Source organism: Bactrocera tryoni, chromosome 5, assembly GCF_016617805.1.
Source record: "Bactrocera tryoni isolate S06 chromosome 5, CSIRO_BtryS06_freeze2, whole genome shotgun sequence".
Lineage (NCBI taxonomy): Eukaryota > Metazoa > Arthropoda > Insecta > Diptera > Tephritidae > Bactrocera > Bactrocera tryoni.
In genome coordinates this window covers 60,524,028-60,540,134 of record NC_052503.1, presented here as the reverse complement: position 1 = coordinate 60,540,134, position 16,107 = coordinate 60,524,028, and the positions used below count along the sequence as shown (strand labels likewise).

At 36.9% G+C, this 16,107-nt stretch overlaps 1 protein-coding gene across 2 annotated transcripts in view; it reads left to right on the top strand.

The window, feature by feature from the left end:
* The window catches only part of LOC120778148 (paired box protein Pax-6-like), a 26,483-nt gene extending 12,671 nt beyond the window's left edge, over positions 1-13,812 (top strand). Inside the window, exons 3-5 of one of the 2 annotated variants that reach the window (XM_040109871.1) lie at positions 8,408-8,548; positions 9,415-9,983; positions 10,670-13,812. In XM_040109871.1, coding sequence (XP_039965805.1) covers positions 8,408-8,548; positions 9,415-9,983; positions 10,670-11,767 — 1,808 coding nt within the window. In that variant the 3' untranslated portion in view covers positions 11,768-13,812. The remainder of the gene's footprint in view (positions 1-8,407; positions 8,549-9,414; positions 9,984-10,669) is intronic. The other variant, XM_040109872.1, reaches the window with a different exon arrangement.
* The last annotated feature ends 2,295 nt before the right edge of the window (positions 13,813-16,107 follow it).

The following is a 16,107-nucleotide window of genomic DNA, read 5'->3' as shown; positions in this document are numbered from 1 at the left end:
AATAATTTTTAATAACACTTGTCACAGGATAGGCGTAGGGCAGTTATTATTCGATAAGATGAAGCATGTCAGCCCTTATAAATGTTGTAGTAAAAGCGACAGTAGTGATAATCCAGCATTATATATTAAGATTCGTATGTTTTTCGCCCTTAAATTTTTCAATAGGAACTTAAGTACACCTCACTTTAAAACAAAAATATTACGAGTTTCACATATGTATGTACTTATGTACATACATATGTATGTAGGATTTTGAGAAAAAAAAATAGCTACAAGATTTGCACATAAATATAATATTTTCGAAACAATTTTAAATCCTAATTTTTCTTCGGCTTCTTGTTTCGTCTTTTTATTTGTCTTTTGTTATTTAAAACTTTGCTCTGTGAAACTTTGGCATTGTGTATATGTACATATATGTATATGTAAATATTATTTTAACCGTGCGATTCTGTATTGTGATACAGTCTCAAGTCTCTAGATTTGAGATTTTAAGTTAGAGACAATATTTGAGACTTGAAACGATTTTGCTATTCTGTAAGTGACAGTCACCAAATCTATTACATTTCTTTATTCAGAGATGTTTTTACACTTGAATGGAAATAAATATGTCGATAACAAATATTAAATTTTCTATAACATGGTCAAAAAACATATTTTTCAACAAAAATAAAAATATATGTTGACTTTGTTTCATAATATTTACGAAGTTTATGTAAAATTGATTTATTTTTAACCCTTTCGTGTTTGAGTTGCTTACAAAATATAAAAAACGACAATCGATTACTATCTATGATGATCTCTATTCAGTATATTCAAGATGGCAGAAAAGAGTTGTTTTTAGTTTTGTGACTTGCTAACTATCAGGTCTCAAATTTGAGGCAATAGTTTGAGACTAATGCTAGAGACTGTTTAGTGAATAGTAACTAGTCATAAATTGAGACTTTACTTCAAAATGTCTCAAATAGAGACTAGAGACTGGTTACAGAATCCCGCTATAAGTTATATCAATGAAGTATATACATACATACATATGTATATGTATTGAATACATATTATACTTATGTTAAATTTGTGATATTTTTATATGAATTGTTTTGTTTTTGTGTTCATTTATTATTTTAATTGTTACATTAAAATTTCTCTGAAATTTCTCAAAAAAAAAAAAATCGAAATCGAAATAGTTTATTTTTTGTCAGTCAGTGATATCTGTGTTAAATTTCACATCAAAAACTTTCTACTTTGACCTTGAATAACTTTGACGGAAGTGATTTTTTGAAAAATTTCAGAGAAACTTTTTGTGGAACGTTCAATTTCCTACAAAAATAATTGTATCAATTGGTTTCGCAAAGAAAAAATTAATTGCAAAAAATTCGAAAACCCCATGTTATTTAAATGGGCTTCATAATTTTTTTAGGGCATTTACTACAAATTTTGAGGGCGCTGCAGACACAAAAATAAATTTGGAAATAACGGACACCCTAACGTATGTACATATTTGTACTAGCATACATATTGTGATATTTTTTATGAATTGTTTTGGTTTCTTATGTTTATACATACTATATATTCTTTTAATTTGTTAACTATGTATTTATTTCTAATATGTACATATTTACATATATAGTATATTGTTTTTATGTTGTATATGGGTGATATAGGCCTACTGGGGAATCAAGCAGCCAAAAATAATATCGGTAACGCGTTATTTGCAAACCTCAGTGGTAGTGTGGAAATTGCAAAATGCCCAAAAGTTATTTATAAAATGCCCAATCTAATATTTTTCCGCAGTGGCATCTTTGGCAAATGTTATAAAAAATGCGGGTTTTGACAGCTCCCTCTCGAATCAAAGAGTCTCGTATCATAAAATACCAGGCATTTTCAGTACCAATTGGTAGTGTGGAATGGACACACTAACCACCTTGGTGGGGTTCGAGGCCCATCTAAAACCTCTGCCGTACTATGGGTCCGGCACCCGGTTGCAATGCAACTCTACGTCGAACCAACAAAAGGTCAATTCTACCCGCATTTGGGTACAAACCACAACCATCACGATACTCCCCGAGGGGCCAGTCCGCATGAGCAGGATGGAGTTACCTCCAAGGGCTCCTGCTCCCCGTGGTACCAGAATTAAGTCTCCGGTCAGACCTCGTAGCCGAAACTACTACCAGTTCAGCTTCCATACTGCTCTGGACTGGTGGCCAATAAAGAAGGTGAGGTTGGACCCCACATAAACGAAGTAAAATGCAATTTTTGCAGATTTATTTAAAATGGAAAGTAAATTTGTAAAATTGATGTTATTTTTAAATACCAGAGATATGAATAAAGATTTCCTTATACTATGTTCGGACCAACAACGAAAACATGTTGTCGTGGGAAAAACTGGTTTTCGCACGAAAATTTGTGTTTTCGTCCATGTAAAATCTGTCAAACGAAAACACTGTTTTCGCTGAAAACTACTTGAAAACCATTTTCTTTCGTATGTTTGCCGATCCGGGCACGGATGTAAAGATTCGACCCCTGGTTTCGAGCCAGAGATTATTTAAGGTAAAATTAAATTTATATGTATTATAAAGATTTCTTCGTCAGTTATTGAGATATCCGACCGAAATTTAAGACATAGGTTAATATAATAATGACAATGATAATTTTAAATAAACTGCATCGAATACTTTCAGAGCTGGAGTGTTTTCGTCCATCCGGACAACATGACCTAGCCAGCGTAGCCGCTGTCTTTTCATTCGCTGAACTATGTCAATGTCGTCGTATATCTCGTACAGCTCATCGTTCCATCGAATGCGATAATCGCCGTGGTCAATGCACAAAGGACCATAAATCTTTCGCAGAACTTTTCTTTCGAAAACTCGCAACGTCGACTCAACAGTTGTTGTCATCGTCCATGCCTCTGCACCATATAGCAGGACAGGAATAATGAGTGACTTATAGAGTTTGGCTTTTGTTCGTCTAGAGATTACTTTACTTCTCAATTGCCTACTCAGTCCGAGGTAGCACCAAGAGTTATTCTGCGTTGGATTTCCAGGCCGACATTGTTGGTGGTGTTTACACTGGTTCCAAGATAGACGAAATTATCTACGACTTCAAAGTTATGACTATCAACAGTAACATGAGAGCCAAACCGCTAGTGCGACGACTATTTCTTTGATGACAGGAGATATTTCGTCTTGCCCTCGTTCACTGCCAGAACCATTTGCTTTGCTTTCTTGTCCAGTTTGGAAAAAGCAGAACTAACGTGGCGGGTGTTGAGGCCAATCATGTCAATATCATCGACATACGCCAGCATCTGTACACCTTTATAGAAGATTGTACCCTCTCGGTTCATTTCTGGAGAGATCCTTCCCGATCCTGACGGAGCTTTTGGTCTTACTCAACGTCATCTTACACAGCCGTATTAGTTTTGCGGGGATACCAAACTCAGACATCGCGACATAAAGGCGGCTCCTTTTCGTGCTGTAGTGTGTGTCGATTCTCTTTTCATGGGTCATTTCCAAGCTTTGGCGCATGGTGAATATCTGGTCGGTTGTTGATTTTCCAGGTCTAAAGCCACATTGATAAGGTCCAATCAGTTTGTTGACGGTGGGCTTTAATCTTCCATATAATACGCTCGATAGAACCTTATACGCGATGTTTAAAACTTATCTTATCTTAGACTTATCCCACGGTAGTTGGCGCAGATTGTGGGGTCTCCCTTTTTGTGGATTGGGCAGAGCACACTTAAATATCAATCGTTGGGCATGCTTAAGTCTAGCCATATTTAACAAAGAAGCTGATTCATACTCCTTATCAGTTCTACGCCTCCGTGTTTGCATAGCAACGGCCGGCAATCCATCGCCCCACACCGCTTTTTTGTTCATCAGGCGGGTAATTGCTATTCGAACTTCTTCATGGTCGGGCAATGGAACGTCTGCTCCATCCTCATCGATTAGAGAATCGGTTTTGCCTTGTCCTGGCGTTATATTTTTACTGCCATTCAGCAGGCTGCAGAAGTGTTCCCTCCATAATTTTACTATGCTCTGGGCATCAGTCACTAGATCACCTCTGGGGGTTCTACAAGAGTATGCGCCGGTCTTTGAACCTTCTGTTAGCCGCCGCATTTTTTCGTAGAATTTTCGAGCATTACCCCTGTCGGCCAGCTTGTCAAGCTATTCATACTCACGCATTTCGCCTCTCGGCACTCCACGTCGTAACAGCCGTTCTTTTGTATTTTCCGAAAACCAATGGTATATGATATTACATTATAAAATTTATAAAATTGCCATTTATATGTCCTCCTTTTTTACTTCTATACGTTCTAAGCATACTCCATTGAGTGTTTTTATACAAGGAGCATTCCAAAGTAAACAGGACTTAAAAAAAAACACAACAAATGGGTTTTTCGGCAAAATCAATGAATTTTATTCAAAATAGACTCCTGCTGCAATACAGCTTTTTGCACGGTCCAAAAGCATGTCGAAAGAGTGTTGGCTCGTTGGCCGGTATGGCCGCCAGTATGCCGGTGCAAGCTTTTTGAATGGCCTCTACGTCTGCATAGCGCTTTCCTTTTATGGGCAAATGCATTTTTCCGAAAAGGATGAAGTCGCACGGTGCCATACCAGGAGCATACGGGGAGTGGTTAATGGTTAAAATGTGATTTTTGGTCAAATAATCGGTCACAAGCGTCCTTCGAATGTTGCATTTTGAGCAATTTTTGGTCGTCAGTCAATTTGTGTGGAACAAACCGTGCGCACACCTTTCGTAAGCCCAAATGTTCGGTCAAAATGCGATAAATCGATGTTTTGGAGATGTTCAATTCCATTTCCATGAATTTCAATGATGATATCGGCTGATTTTTGATGAATTCAGGAACCTGAATCTGCTATCTTTATCGACTGTCCAGTGAGAATTTCATGATATTTCATCGATTTGAAATGAAGTTATTGCGTTTTAAGTTTCAGTATGTTTGTGTTATCGGTACGAAAATGAGCTTCGAACAAAGAGCCAACATTAAATTTTGTTTTAAAATTGGTAAAATTTTTACTGAAACGTTTCAATTGATGAAACAAGTTTATGGCAATGATTACCTATCCCGTAGCAGAGTGCATCGAAATCATTCGATGGAATTTCCAGTGCACTCTGTTACGGGATAGGTATTTAATCACTGCAATAAAGTGTCAAAATAGCCGACATTGTAGTGAGATGTCGCTTCATAGAAATTTTGTCAGATTTGCGATGATGCGCACAATTCAGTGCCAAAATGTATGCGAGCTCGTTTGTACTATAGTATGTACGCCCGCAAAGTTTTCGTTTGGTGTGGCCGTGGCCGCTACTTCCACGGCAGATGAGTTTTATTCTATTATTATAATGCTTAATTTCAATTGAGAAATACTGATACTTTAGAGCTTATTTACGGATATTAATAATAATCACGTAAAAATAAAAATATTCATAAATTTATACTAATTTTAAATTTTTTAAATGAAATCAATTAATAAAAAACAAACTAAAGTAATTATAATGCATTTCGTTCCCTGACCCCTCTCTGTCCCTCTTTGTCTATGATCGTTTAACTGCTTCGTTCTAATTGCTGAAAGCTGGAGAGTTTGAAAATCTCTAAAGAGGTAAGCGCATCGATAATTCATTTAAGAACACTAAAAAAATTTCGATCGTCACCAAACTTTACAGAAATATTCCCTGGGTCATCCTAAAAATCGTCCTAAGATTTGATTGAAATCAGCTTAGCCGTTTTGGAGTTTTCGAAGAACTAACATACAAAGTTTTAATTTTATATACAGAGTATAATAACGGTTGTTTATATCATCCTAAACTAATCGAGATGGATATAGAGCACGTAATAGGTGTAATCGGATCACTGATACGCATACAAAACGCCATTAATCGAACACTGCCAATTCCCATAACTAAGCCGCAAATTAAGATAACTAGAATTTGGTACAAAGAATCGCAATAACGAGAAGCATTTATGGTTGAAAATTTTTAAAAATTTGGCGCGACCCGCCTCTTAATAAGATTATTGTATATGTCTTTCTAACCCCTGAAGCACAGGATAATTTATTTTTGAAATCGGATGATAACTACGCTCCCTCCTCTTATAACGGTTTTGCTAAAAACTACTAAAGATGCGATAAATCAATAACTAAATGCGTCAGAGCTATTGGATTTCCCCATGAATATTTTATAGAAGCAGGTGTCAAAATAAGACCAGGGGTCGCCCCGATTAAATTTAACGTATGGTTTGCCACCCTATATAGAGCATATACAAATTTTGAACACGTGCCTTTCGTATGTTTTCGAATGTCCTTCGCCTAATGGTTTCCTATATTTTTCTTATTATCAGATAGAAAGATTCATATTTCGCTTCCAACTACTTGAAAACAGATTTTGTTTTGTGATTTTTTTAGGAAATTGAATGCTATTAAAAAAAGTCGATGACGATCTTTATTAATCTAACCGTTTAAAAGATATTAACGCTTGAAGTTTGACTAGTTTAAGTCAAAATTGTAATTGTAATAGGTATATTTATACTCGCATCTCTTCTTATATATCCAAGTTTTGCAAACAAATCTGCTGACGTCAATGTATCTTCTATGGAAATGTTGGGAAAATTCCTAATAATAATGTTTATTTAATTAAACTTTTATTTGAAGCCTTTCGTGATCCAAAGTAGTTAAGTAAGCTCACAGTACTTGCATAAGTGAAGTCATGAGATTAAAGTCAGTCTCGCTTGGTAAAGTAATGACTTTGGCTTTGAGTTCGTAAATATGGTAGTCATAGGATTATTGCTTGTTACTCCTATCTGGAGCAAAGGGCCTCAACTCGGTGGCGTTATCTCACATGATTGAAGTTTTGCCACTTTGCCTTAATTTGGTTACGTTAATTTGTGTTGTTGTTGTGTTGTTTTAGTCAGATTGAGTGATGATTGGTCTACCGCTAGTGATACCGTGTGAAGTTATCTCTGTGCTATTTGGTAAAGGGCCTCAGTCAGCGTCAAATTAGTCTGGTTCTAAAAATAGATGCTTAGTAAGATAGCTTTTCAAATTTCACCAGTCACTGCAATATCTGTAGAAAAATTTCGTATAGATGTTGAGATCTGCAACACCATTGATACCATATTGCTAAACTTTTGATACACCTACGAACATATATATTTATATATTCATATCTACTTGTGTCCATATGTGAATAAAAAATTTCCTGTAATTTGTGCGATTGCAACAATAAGTGCAGCGTAACCGCTGCTTATTTCTTGCATGCGATGAGTTATTGGTGCAACTACACATATGTATATTATACAAACACACAGAAACAGTTGGCAGCACTTGATGCTCGGCTTCCGTCGCAGCCTGTCCGTCTGTCTGTCTCTTTGGCTGTCAGTAGCGGTTTGTAGGTACAAAATACTCGTCTTGCCGATTGCAAATTGTTGATAAAGCTATTATATTCACATAAGTGCTATTTTATGTTATACACAGCCATACACTAATTTATATATAAATATATGTTCATATACATATGTATGTATGTATATAAGCATTTACCAACTTTTATATGCTTGATAACGATCATCGTAGCAGCAAATCGGTAGCCAGGTAACGCATACGCTGACCAAACCCGACAACATGGACTCAAGAAAAATGGTAGGAATGCGGCAAAGAGGTGAATCATTTGTTGTTGTTGTTGTTGAAAGATGATTGATAATGTTTCAAATGCATTACGAAAGGGTTCCCAGTTGGTGATGATGGCTTTAAAGTACGTTCATATAATGTGTGTGGTACAAAATATATACAATTGCGTTGACCTTTGCTGTGAGCTGTGAATGTAACTGCTTCTTTGACAGTGCATACTAATTGAATTCACCCATTATTGCTAAATCACAAGAGTTTTAAATGAGTGCTGTGGCGTGTAACGGTCAGTGTTGACACATGCTATCAACCTCTTTGGGATGTCGGGATTGGAGTTAAGGAAAAGACCTAAACTAAACTAAATAAAAAAAATCACCTACATCTTTATCTTGTCTTTGGTCGGTAGTTTGTCTGGCAGCTATATTCTATACGTGTAAAAATTTTTAGATAGAGATCCCAAAAACTGGGGTACTAGTCTTCGTCAGCTTTTCACCTTTATTATTTACTTATACATAAGTACTTTAAAGGGTTTCCGAAGTTTCCTTTTGGGTGTGATAAACTGGGCATATGCCAGGGTAACAAAAAATATCTTCAAATTTTTAAGAATTCTATCCTGACAAAGCTTTTGACACTGTGGTGTTGTTTTCTTTAGAGAATATACATATATACATTTTTTCCTATATTTAAGAGTGTATTTCCGTCACATCTGTGTCACTTCCGCTGCAATTTATAAGATATACAATAATTTAATTTCTTTCTCATTTTACCACTTGCAGGTTCACTACGTCCACCTGGTCTAATTGGAGGCTCTAAACCAAAAGTCGCCACACCAACAGTTGTCTCGAAGATCGAACAGTACAAGCGCGAAAATCCAACAATATTCGCTTGGGAAATACGTGAACGGTTGATTTCGGAAGGTATGTACAAAAACACATTCAACTATATATACCTACATATATTAGCCTGTCTGTATTGTTTGCCACGCATTGGGTGCAAGATCGTAAACACCAATTAGAACGATCGTGCTGATTAAATGCTATATAAAACCGATATGCATACGATACAGTAGACTATAAAATGCCGCATAAGCAGCAAGTTTATAGTACGTATGATCCATATAAATATAGATGTGCTTCCCGCTTACCCCAAGCTATTCGATTTTAATCGGTTGGCGTTTGTTTGCACGTTGCTCGCTACTTGATTGATTGTCCATCACGGGTAATGATGACTTTAAGTCCACTTTTGCGGCTCTACTTTGACAAGGCGACTTCATATAGTTGAGGCGTCTTTGTTGCAAAGTAGTTTAAAAACTCATAAATTACTGCGGTAGTGATTTTAATAGTGATAGGCATACATATGTACATATGTATATAAAGCTGTGGTTATCTTTTGAATCAAGCCTCAAGTTAAGCAGAAGTAATGTTCAATTTTGCTAAGTTTATTTTCTGTAAGAGTTATTTTCTCATAAAATGTATATACTGAGTTGCTATATATTTCGATAGGTTTATATTGTTAAACACTCTTTCTCTAAGATTAAAACAAATAGTACTTTATTGCGAAGGATCCCTAATCCCCTTTAAACTATAACTGAACCCTGAAATCATTGTGGTAATCTGTTCGCCACTTTTCTCCTCGCTGTGGTTACGCTTTATTCCCTTGACCAAATTCTTACGTCAAAGCAAAGTTAGCCAATGTTTGTCAATACAAGAGAGTACCTATGTGTTTGCCTTTTGACAATTTTAGCAATATTTAAATTAAAATTTAAACCCATATTTTCTTCCAGCTGTGTGCACCAATACCACCGCACCTTCGGTTTCTTCCATTAATCGTATATTGCGAAATCGAGCCGCCGAGCGTGTGGCCAGTGAATTTGCACGCACCGCCGCCTACAGTCTCTATCCACCGCATCCATATGGCGGCTTTACTTGGCATCCCTCTGCCGCAGCGGCAGCCGCTGCAGCTAATGCACCTTCAGCTGCACACTTTTGGCCCACACAAGCGACGGGTCCAACGCTTACGACGCTACCACCGTCTGGTGCTGGTAATAGTGGCGGTTTAAATAGTACTATGTGTGCTAGCAGTAACTCGGGTGGTCTGTTGACAACGAATAATCGTCCAATATCACCTGGTTCGGGTAGTCGGGATACCCTGGAGTCACCCGATGATAGTCGACATGTGGACTCGGATTACTTGGATGATGATGATGAACCAAAATTTCGTCGCAATCGCACTACTTTCAGTCCAGAACAGTTAGAGGAGTTGGAGAAGGAGTTCGATAAGAGTCATTATCCGTGTGTGAGCACACGCGAGCGTTTATCGAGTCGTACATCGTTAAGTGAGGCGCGAGTGCAAGTGAGTATAATTTCTTATTAATTATTTTCAATAAAATTTTGGTGCCCGAATATGTACTTTTCCCTAACGATATATGTATGTCCCTATTCACAACTTCTACATAGCTGCGGCCTTACATATACATGTTTATATAGATACTAAGCATATATCCCTTTCCGTGTCCATATAACCCAATAGAAATTCTTATCTGTGTATATATCCAAATATATATTCATATCATATACTTATCTGTGTATCCATATTCATAAATCATCAAATTAAAACTTTTTTTAAAAGTTATTCTTATCTGTATCCATACATATCCACATCTAAATCCATATTAAAATCGAATTTAATACCTACATATATCCTAATCGAAATCAAAACTTTCTTAAGAATTCCCACCAAACCTTCATACAATAAGGTCGGCTTATCCTTACACAAATTCACCAAGATCCACATCCATATCCATTAATCTATCCCTATTAATATCTATACCCATTCTCCCACATAATCTTCACTCGATGGCGCTAAAATCACTCATTCTCCACTTGCTTGAATACTTTTAACCGTTATTCCGTTTTTATTTGCACTCACACATACAAGAGCTCATTTGAAATTTTGTTTTCTTATCCGTTGCTTTCGCATTTATAGTCGCGTTTATTTTTGAACTAACCACATCGTCCTTTCCGCATTGATCAATTCAGGTTTGGTTTTCCAACAGAAGAGCGAAATGGCGCCGCCATCAGCGGATGAATCTGTTGAAGCAGCGCTCCAGTCCATCCGGCCATCCACATATTCCGCATTCACAGCCGTCGCCCGAAAGAAACAACAACAACAACAGCTACAACAGCAGCAACAACCACAACAGCAACAGTCTCAATCACAGTCTCGCGCCGCCAGTGACGATGGGCGTGGCCGCCTCACCGACGTCCAGCTGCCACAGCAACAGCAACACCTCTACATGTGCGGGCGCGGACCAACTGCAGTCGCACCACCACCACCATCACTACACGCATGGGGGTCAAGCATCCTTGGCGACGGCGGTGAATTCGCCAGGGAGCGAATTGGAATTGCGCGCACACGGACATCATTTGACGCACCACGCTTCGCATCATCCCCCGAACAGCAACGCGGCCACAATGTTGTTGAATCAGTACAGCCAACAACAACAGCACCAGCATCATCAACAACAGTACGTTGCCAAAACACATTATGCAGCGGCAGTGGGCGATCAATTGCAACACCCAGCGGCAGAACCGAGTGCAGAGAGTGCAGGCTCGGCGGCCGCGCAACACCAACAACATCCGTTGGCAATAACGCTGGCGGCAACACTGGCGACATCTCATCAACAGCAGCAGCAACTCAGCACATCGCCCACAGCATCAGCGCCATTATCAATGGGCGGTGAGCATAGCGCTTTCCGCTCGCTGGTCGGCTCACCCTCGGCGGCGGCGTTCGCGCATTTGGTGCGTCAGTACGCAGTGGCGGCGACATTGTCAGCGAATGCCGCAAGCATGGGCGAGGAGCTGAAACAACAACAACAACACCACCAACAACAGGCAGTGACAGTGGACGACTCTTCCGAGGACTCAGAGGAGGAGATCAACGTGCACGACGATTCCGACGATGAGTTGGAAGTTGTACTGCGCACGCCTCGCACTTGTGCTGCAGATCAAAATAATGCCTACAGCAACAGCAACAAACATAAGGAAAACACGAGCGCTACCAACAACAATAAAGTGAGTGAAATGTCGCCGACTAGCATCAAAGCGCCACTGCAACTCACCAAGCATGATCGCTGAGCGCGCGCCACACGCTTCATTCTAATCGCGTGAAGCAGGGCGTTGCGCGCACGGATTGCATTACAACTAAATTTGACAAAGTTGACTCGGAGTTGCGCTTGTGATTGACACATTGGTACCGCCAATGTTGGTATATAATAGCAGCGGCGTGGCGCTGAGTAAAGGTAAGAATTACTTTGGCTATTGTAAGGCCCCGCTATACATGCGCTGTCCGCCTCATAATGAGCGTAACATGAAACTTGGCGGACGCAAGCTGCATGCTTAGTGCTAAGCGCTGCTCTGAAAAAACACTAAAATGATAAAAGAACCAAAACAAATATGTACATAGATTTGCATTTGAATGAGCTTGTTCGCTTTGCAAAAATTACAACAAACACAACAAACAATTTGAAACCAAAGTAATTAACGATATCGTACAACAATACAACGAGCGTACGCGGGCTACTTAATGTAGGTTATAACACAAAATAACAACAACAACAATATTACTCAAATACCCAGTAGAAAATTTGAATCTTGGAACAGTTCCATTTGGAACTGACACTAATCTTTTTTGAACTGGTCAAGACTAGGGCTGCAAATTCTTCAACTAAAAGTTTTGGTTTAAAAATTAAATTTTTATTTTTTAGTCCCAATGTTGGGAGACTTTTATTATAGGCAATTATTTTTTTAATACCATATTTGCAATCCTGGTCAAGACTAATTCCCTTTTTGGCGTAAAAATTAAAATATCACTAATATTAGTAAAATTCCTTGTAAACAAGTAAATAAACTGAGTAAATACTAGTGATGACATGGTCGATTTTCAATTATTTATCTTTTTGATTTGTGACCTTAAAACTTGATTTATAATAGTTTCGTTTCGATATTTTATTTTACAAATTCATCTAAGAGAATTTAGAATTATTTAGACGTTCCTAAAAGTGTAGGCCTTAAAAATGATACAAACGACTCACTCGATTGTGCATTTTTATTTCAAACATCAGCAACAAGGGTTTGTTTCTTCCTAATCAACATTTTTACTTAACCAAGTATTTTGATACTTACTGAAAGTTAGATTTATGTTTTCTCCCTCTATAAATTCAAAATTTTACTTAATTCTTAGTAATTATGCATTATATGGTCTGTCTGTGATTCCATCAAACGATTAGCGGTACTTTGTCTGAGTTCAAGAATTCGCTTCGCCAGCGTCGTTTTTGTTACTGGGTTACCTTTGAAAATGCACAGTGTTGTTGTTGATAGTTTAAAAAATATTTCTATGTAAGAGTGTGACTAGTTCGTTTAAATGACCAATAAAATTTAAAAATAAAAGGAAACAATCCAGTACTAATTGAAAATTAGTTAAATGTTAAAAATATATATGCAAAACATTATTAACACAAATTTCCTATTTTTGCACTATATATCTACAAAATTACTTTAATTAGTTAGAGAAAAAATTATATGCACATATACATATATGCAATATTTATAAAAAAAAGTTATGGAAAAATAATCTATTTCGACTTAGCTTCTTCTACCAAAAAAGTATAATTAACCGTAATTTAAAACAAATGTATATTATTTCCAATTGAAACCTGCAATAGTTAAGAGTACCAATTCGCTGTATTTGTTTATACGAAATCAATTTAATATTTTTAATCCAGTCTACGTGTAAGCAAGAATTGCTATATTCAAAAAGATAGCTATTTAAAGGAAAAAAACACATTATATTTAACAAAAACAATTGCAATAATCAACTAAAAATAACTAAATTTGTTTATAAAGACATGCATTGTATAAATATTAATTATGGGTAAGCATGAGCTACTTTATAGTAATCTTATGTAACTATTTAATTATTTACTAATAAGAAATGGAAAATAGTACATCAATACTAGTAATTTTAGTGGTGTAAGTGTGTGTGTGTAAATGTTTTGTGGCACATGCAATTAATTATATATACATATATGTATATATGTATATATATACTATATTTGACCCAAGAGTGGGTAGTTGAGTGTGGTAAATTATAACAATGTCCTACTAATAAATATCAAAGAAGAAAAAAAAATTATTAGCATTTCATTTGAAGGGTCATGAAGTGTTTTCATGTTTTGTATGTATGTATATAGATGTGTATAAATATGAACATAGTTAGTTACTGAAATTTCTTATAAAATTTTTATTTTGCATATTTTGAAGAAAGCTTCAAGAAAATCTTTAAACAACGCAGCCAACATGAAAACTAATTTTTTTGTAGCCAAAACTAGGAAAAAATTCAAAAACCAGTTTCCTTCGAAGTTGGAAACAAGTTCGGCGATAATATTATTCCGATTCCCTGCTATAACAAATATTATAAGTTAATAGCGCAGAAATCTGTTCTTTAAAGACTAATCTTAAAATTATTTTAACAAAGTGTTAACTATTGTTTCGAGATGATCAATCTATTTTCAAAGACTGCCTGCTGATTTCGATAATAATTATTTGTTACTCTTTTTATTTTTTACAACAAAAGCATTTTTGGCGGCTCATTAATATTTTGTTCTTGTCCTGTGCAAAGGTTCATGTAGAATATATAGTTAAACAATTTTTCTATCCCTGGTTTTTCAACAACGGCTTCTTAATTGAAATCTATTCGCCGCCTGAGTGGAAACACAATGAGTTCGAAACCGAACTTATGCAAAAGACTTGTACTTCGTTTGAGGTATGTGTGGAACATCGGTTCGTCGATATCTTTTTTTTAACAAACTCTTAAGTACCTGTGGAACTGAAATGAATCTGTATTATTTACATATGTATAGTAAATATACCTTTCTCGTCGAAATAACTCATTTGCGGAAATTTCCGTTAGTTGATATTGATAAAGATAGATAATTGTTGTACATCAACTAATTTTTGGCTCAACAACAAAAATAATAACGGCAATTACTGCAATATGTATTTTAATATATTATATTAAGCTAAGTAGTAGGGTTGCATTTAAAGTCACCATTTTGACTATGGGAACATGGCTGTGTGATCAAACTGACCTCGTACGTGCAGCTTTGTAAGAATGATTTCGATAAAGTAAAGTTTCCTCTTGTTACCGTTAGCTGAAAATGCTAGGGTAATAAACTAGAAATCTGTAATGGCCAAAGTTTCGCAATTGAAAGAGATAATTTGTGGAAAGCGACAAGATCAAGACGCTTGAAAGTCATAAAGCTAACTTAGCGGAATAAAAATAAAAAATAAAACTCAAGTAGTTTCCTTTTACAAGCGCAAACAATCACTGGCTATGCCTTACTTTATTATTGCTTGGCATCTGTGCCTGTAAATATAGTATGTATGCTTCAATGTATGTATATTTGTATGCAATGTTAGTTTGTGTACCAAGACCACTCGCCTCTTACAGGTTTATTCCAATCAATCAAAGAACGCATAAAAAAGTGAAACGACCATCGCCACTAATCGCCGTTACCCTCTCCTGGCTCAGCAAAGCGCAAGTACAGCAAGTGTAAGCGCGCATGTGCATATGTGTGTGTGTTTATATGTAATAGACATACGCGTACATTTACAAATTTGAAAGAAAAAGATTTAAATTTGCATTTTCAGTCGAGATGCGACCATTAAAATGATTTTTACTAACCATTATATACGAGTGCTGAACGAGCGGTACCGCCTTCCACTCCAACAGAGAACACAAAATATAACCAATTCGATAGCTATACAAATACACAAGCTTTCAAGGTGTACATGTGCGTGTGTGCTGCGCATGCAGCTTGTAGCATTTGGCAACATTGTTGTCACATTAACCAAAGCGTCGACTGTCTGCTGACCATTGTCCGTTGCATTTAAGGCGATCTCTCGCGTTTATGGTCTATTTAATCTTCTAAATGAAAATGCGCGTCTACACTTGACTTTGGCTCGCGCGGCTGTTGTGGCGGCGGCACTGGACGCTATTGCGCAGAGGGTCTGTGCAGCACGACGTTGGCGAGCTATAGCAGTTGCGGGGCGCTGTCAGAATGCTGACAATGTGTGACGCTCCATCCTTTGGCCAAAAGATCATTGATTTTGTGTGGATGCGTACACAATAAACTCACATATTTTTTGCTGATGGATACTAAATCAACAATGTTGCGAATTTTATGCTCACCGATGGCCATTGAAGACCGCATCGCAATCTGAACATGCATTCGTGTGGCTTGATGTTTGCTTGTTGATTTTGCTTTTACATTCAATACATATTCATATATTTTGTTTGTAGTGCTACGAAGATAAGATTTAGCGAGCTGAGCTGAATTGAGTTGCGTTGTTGCTGTACTGTAAATGAGTTTTGTTAGTGTGGTTGCTACATTCGCATTCAAAAAGCGTTTAAAACG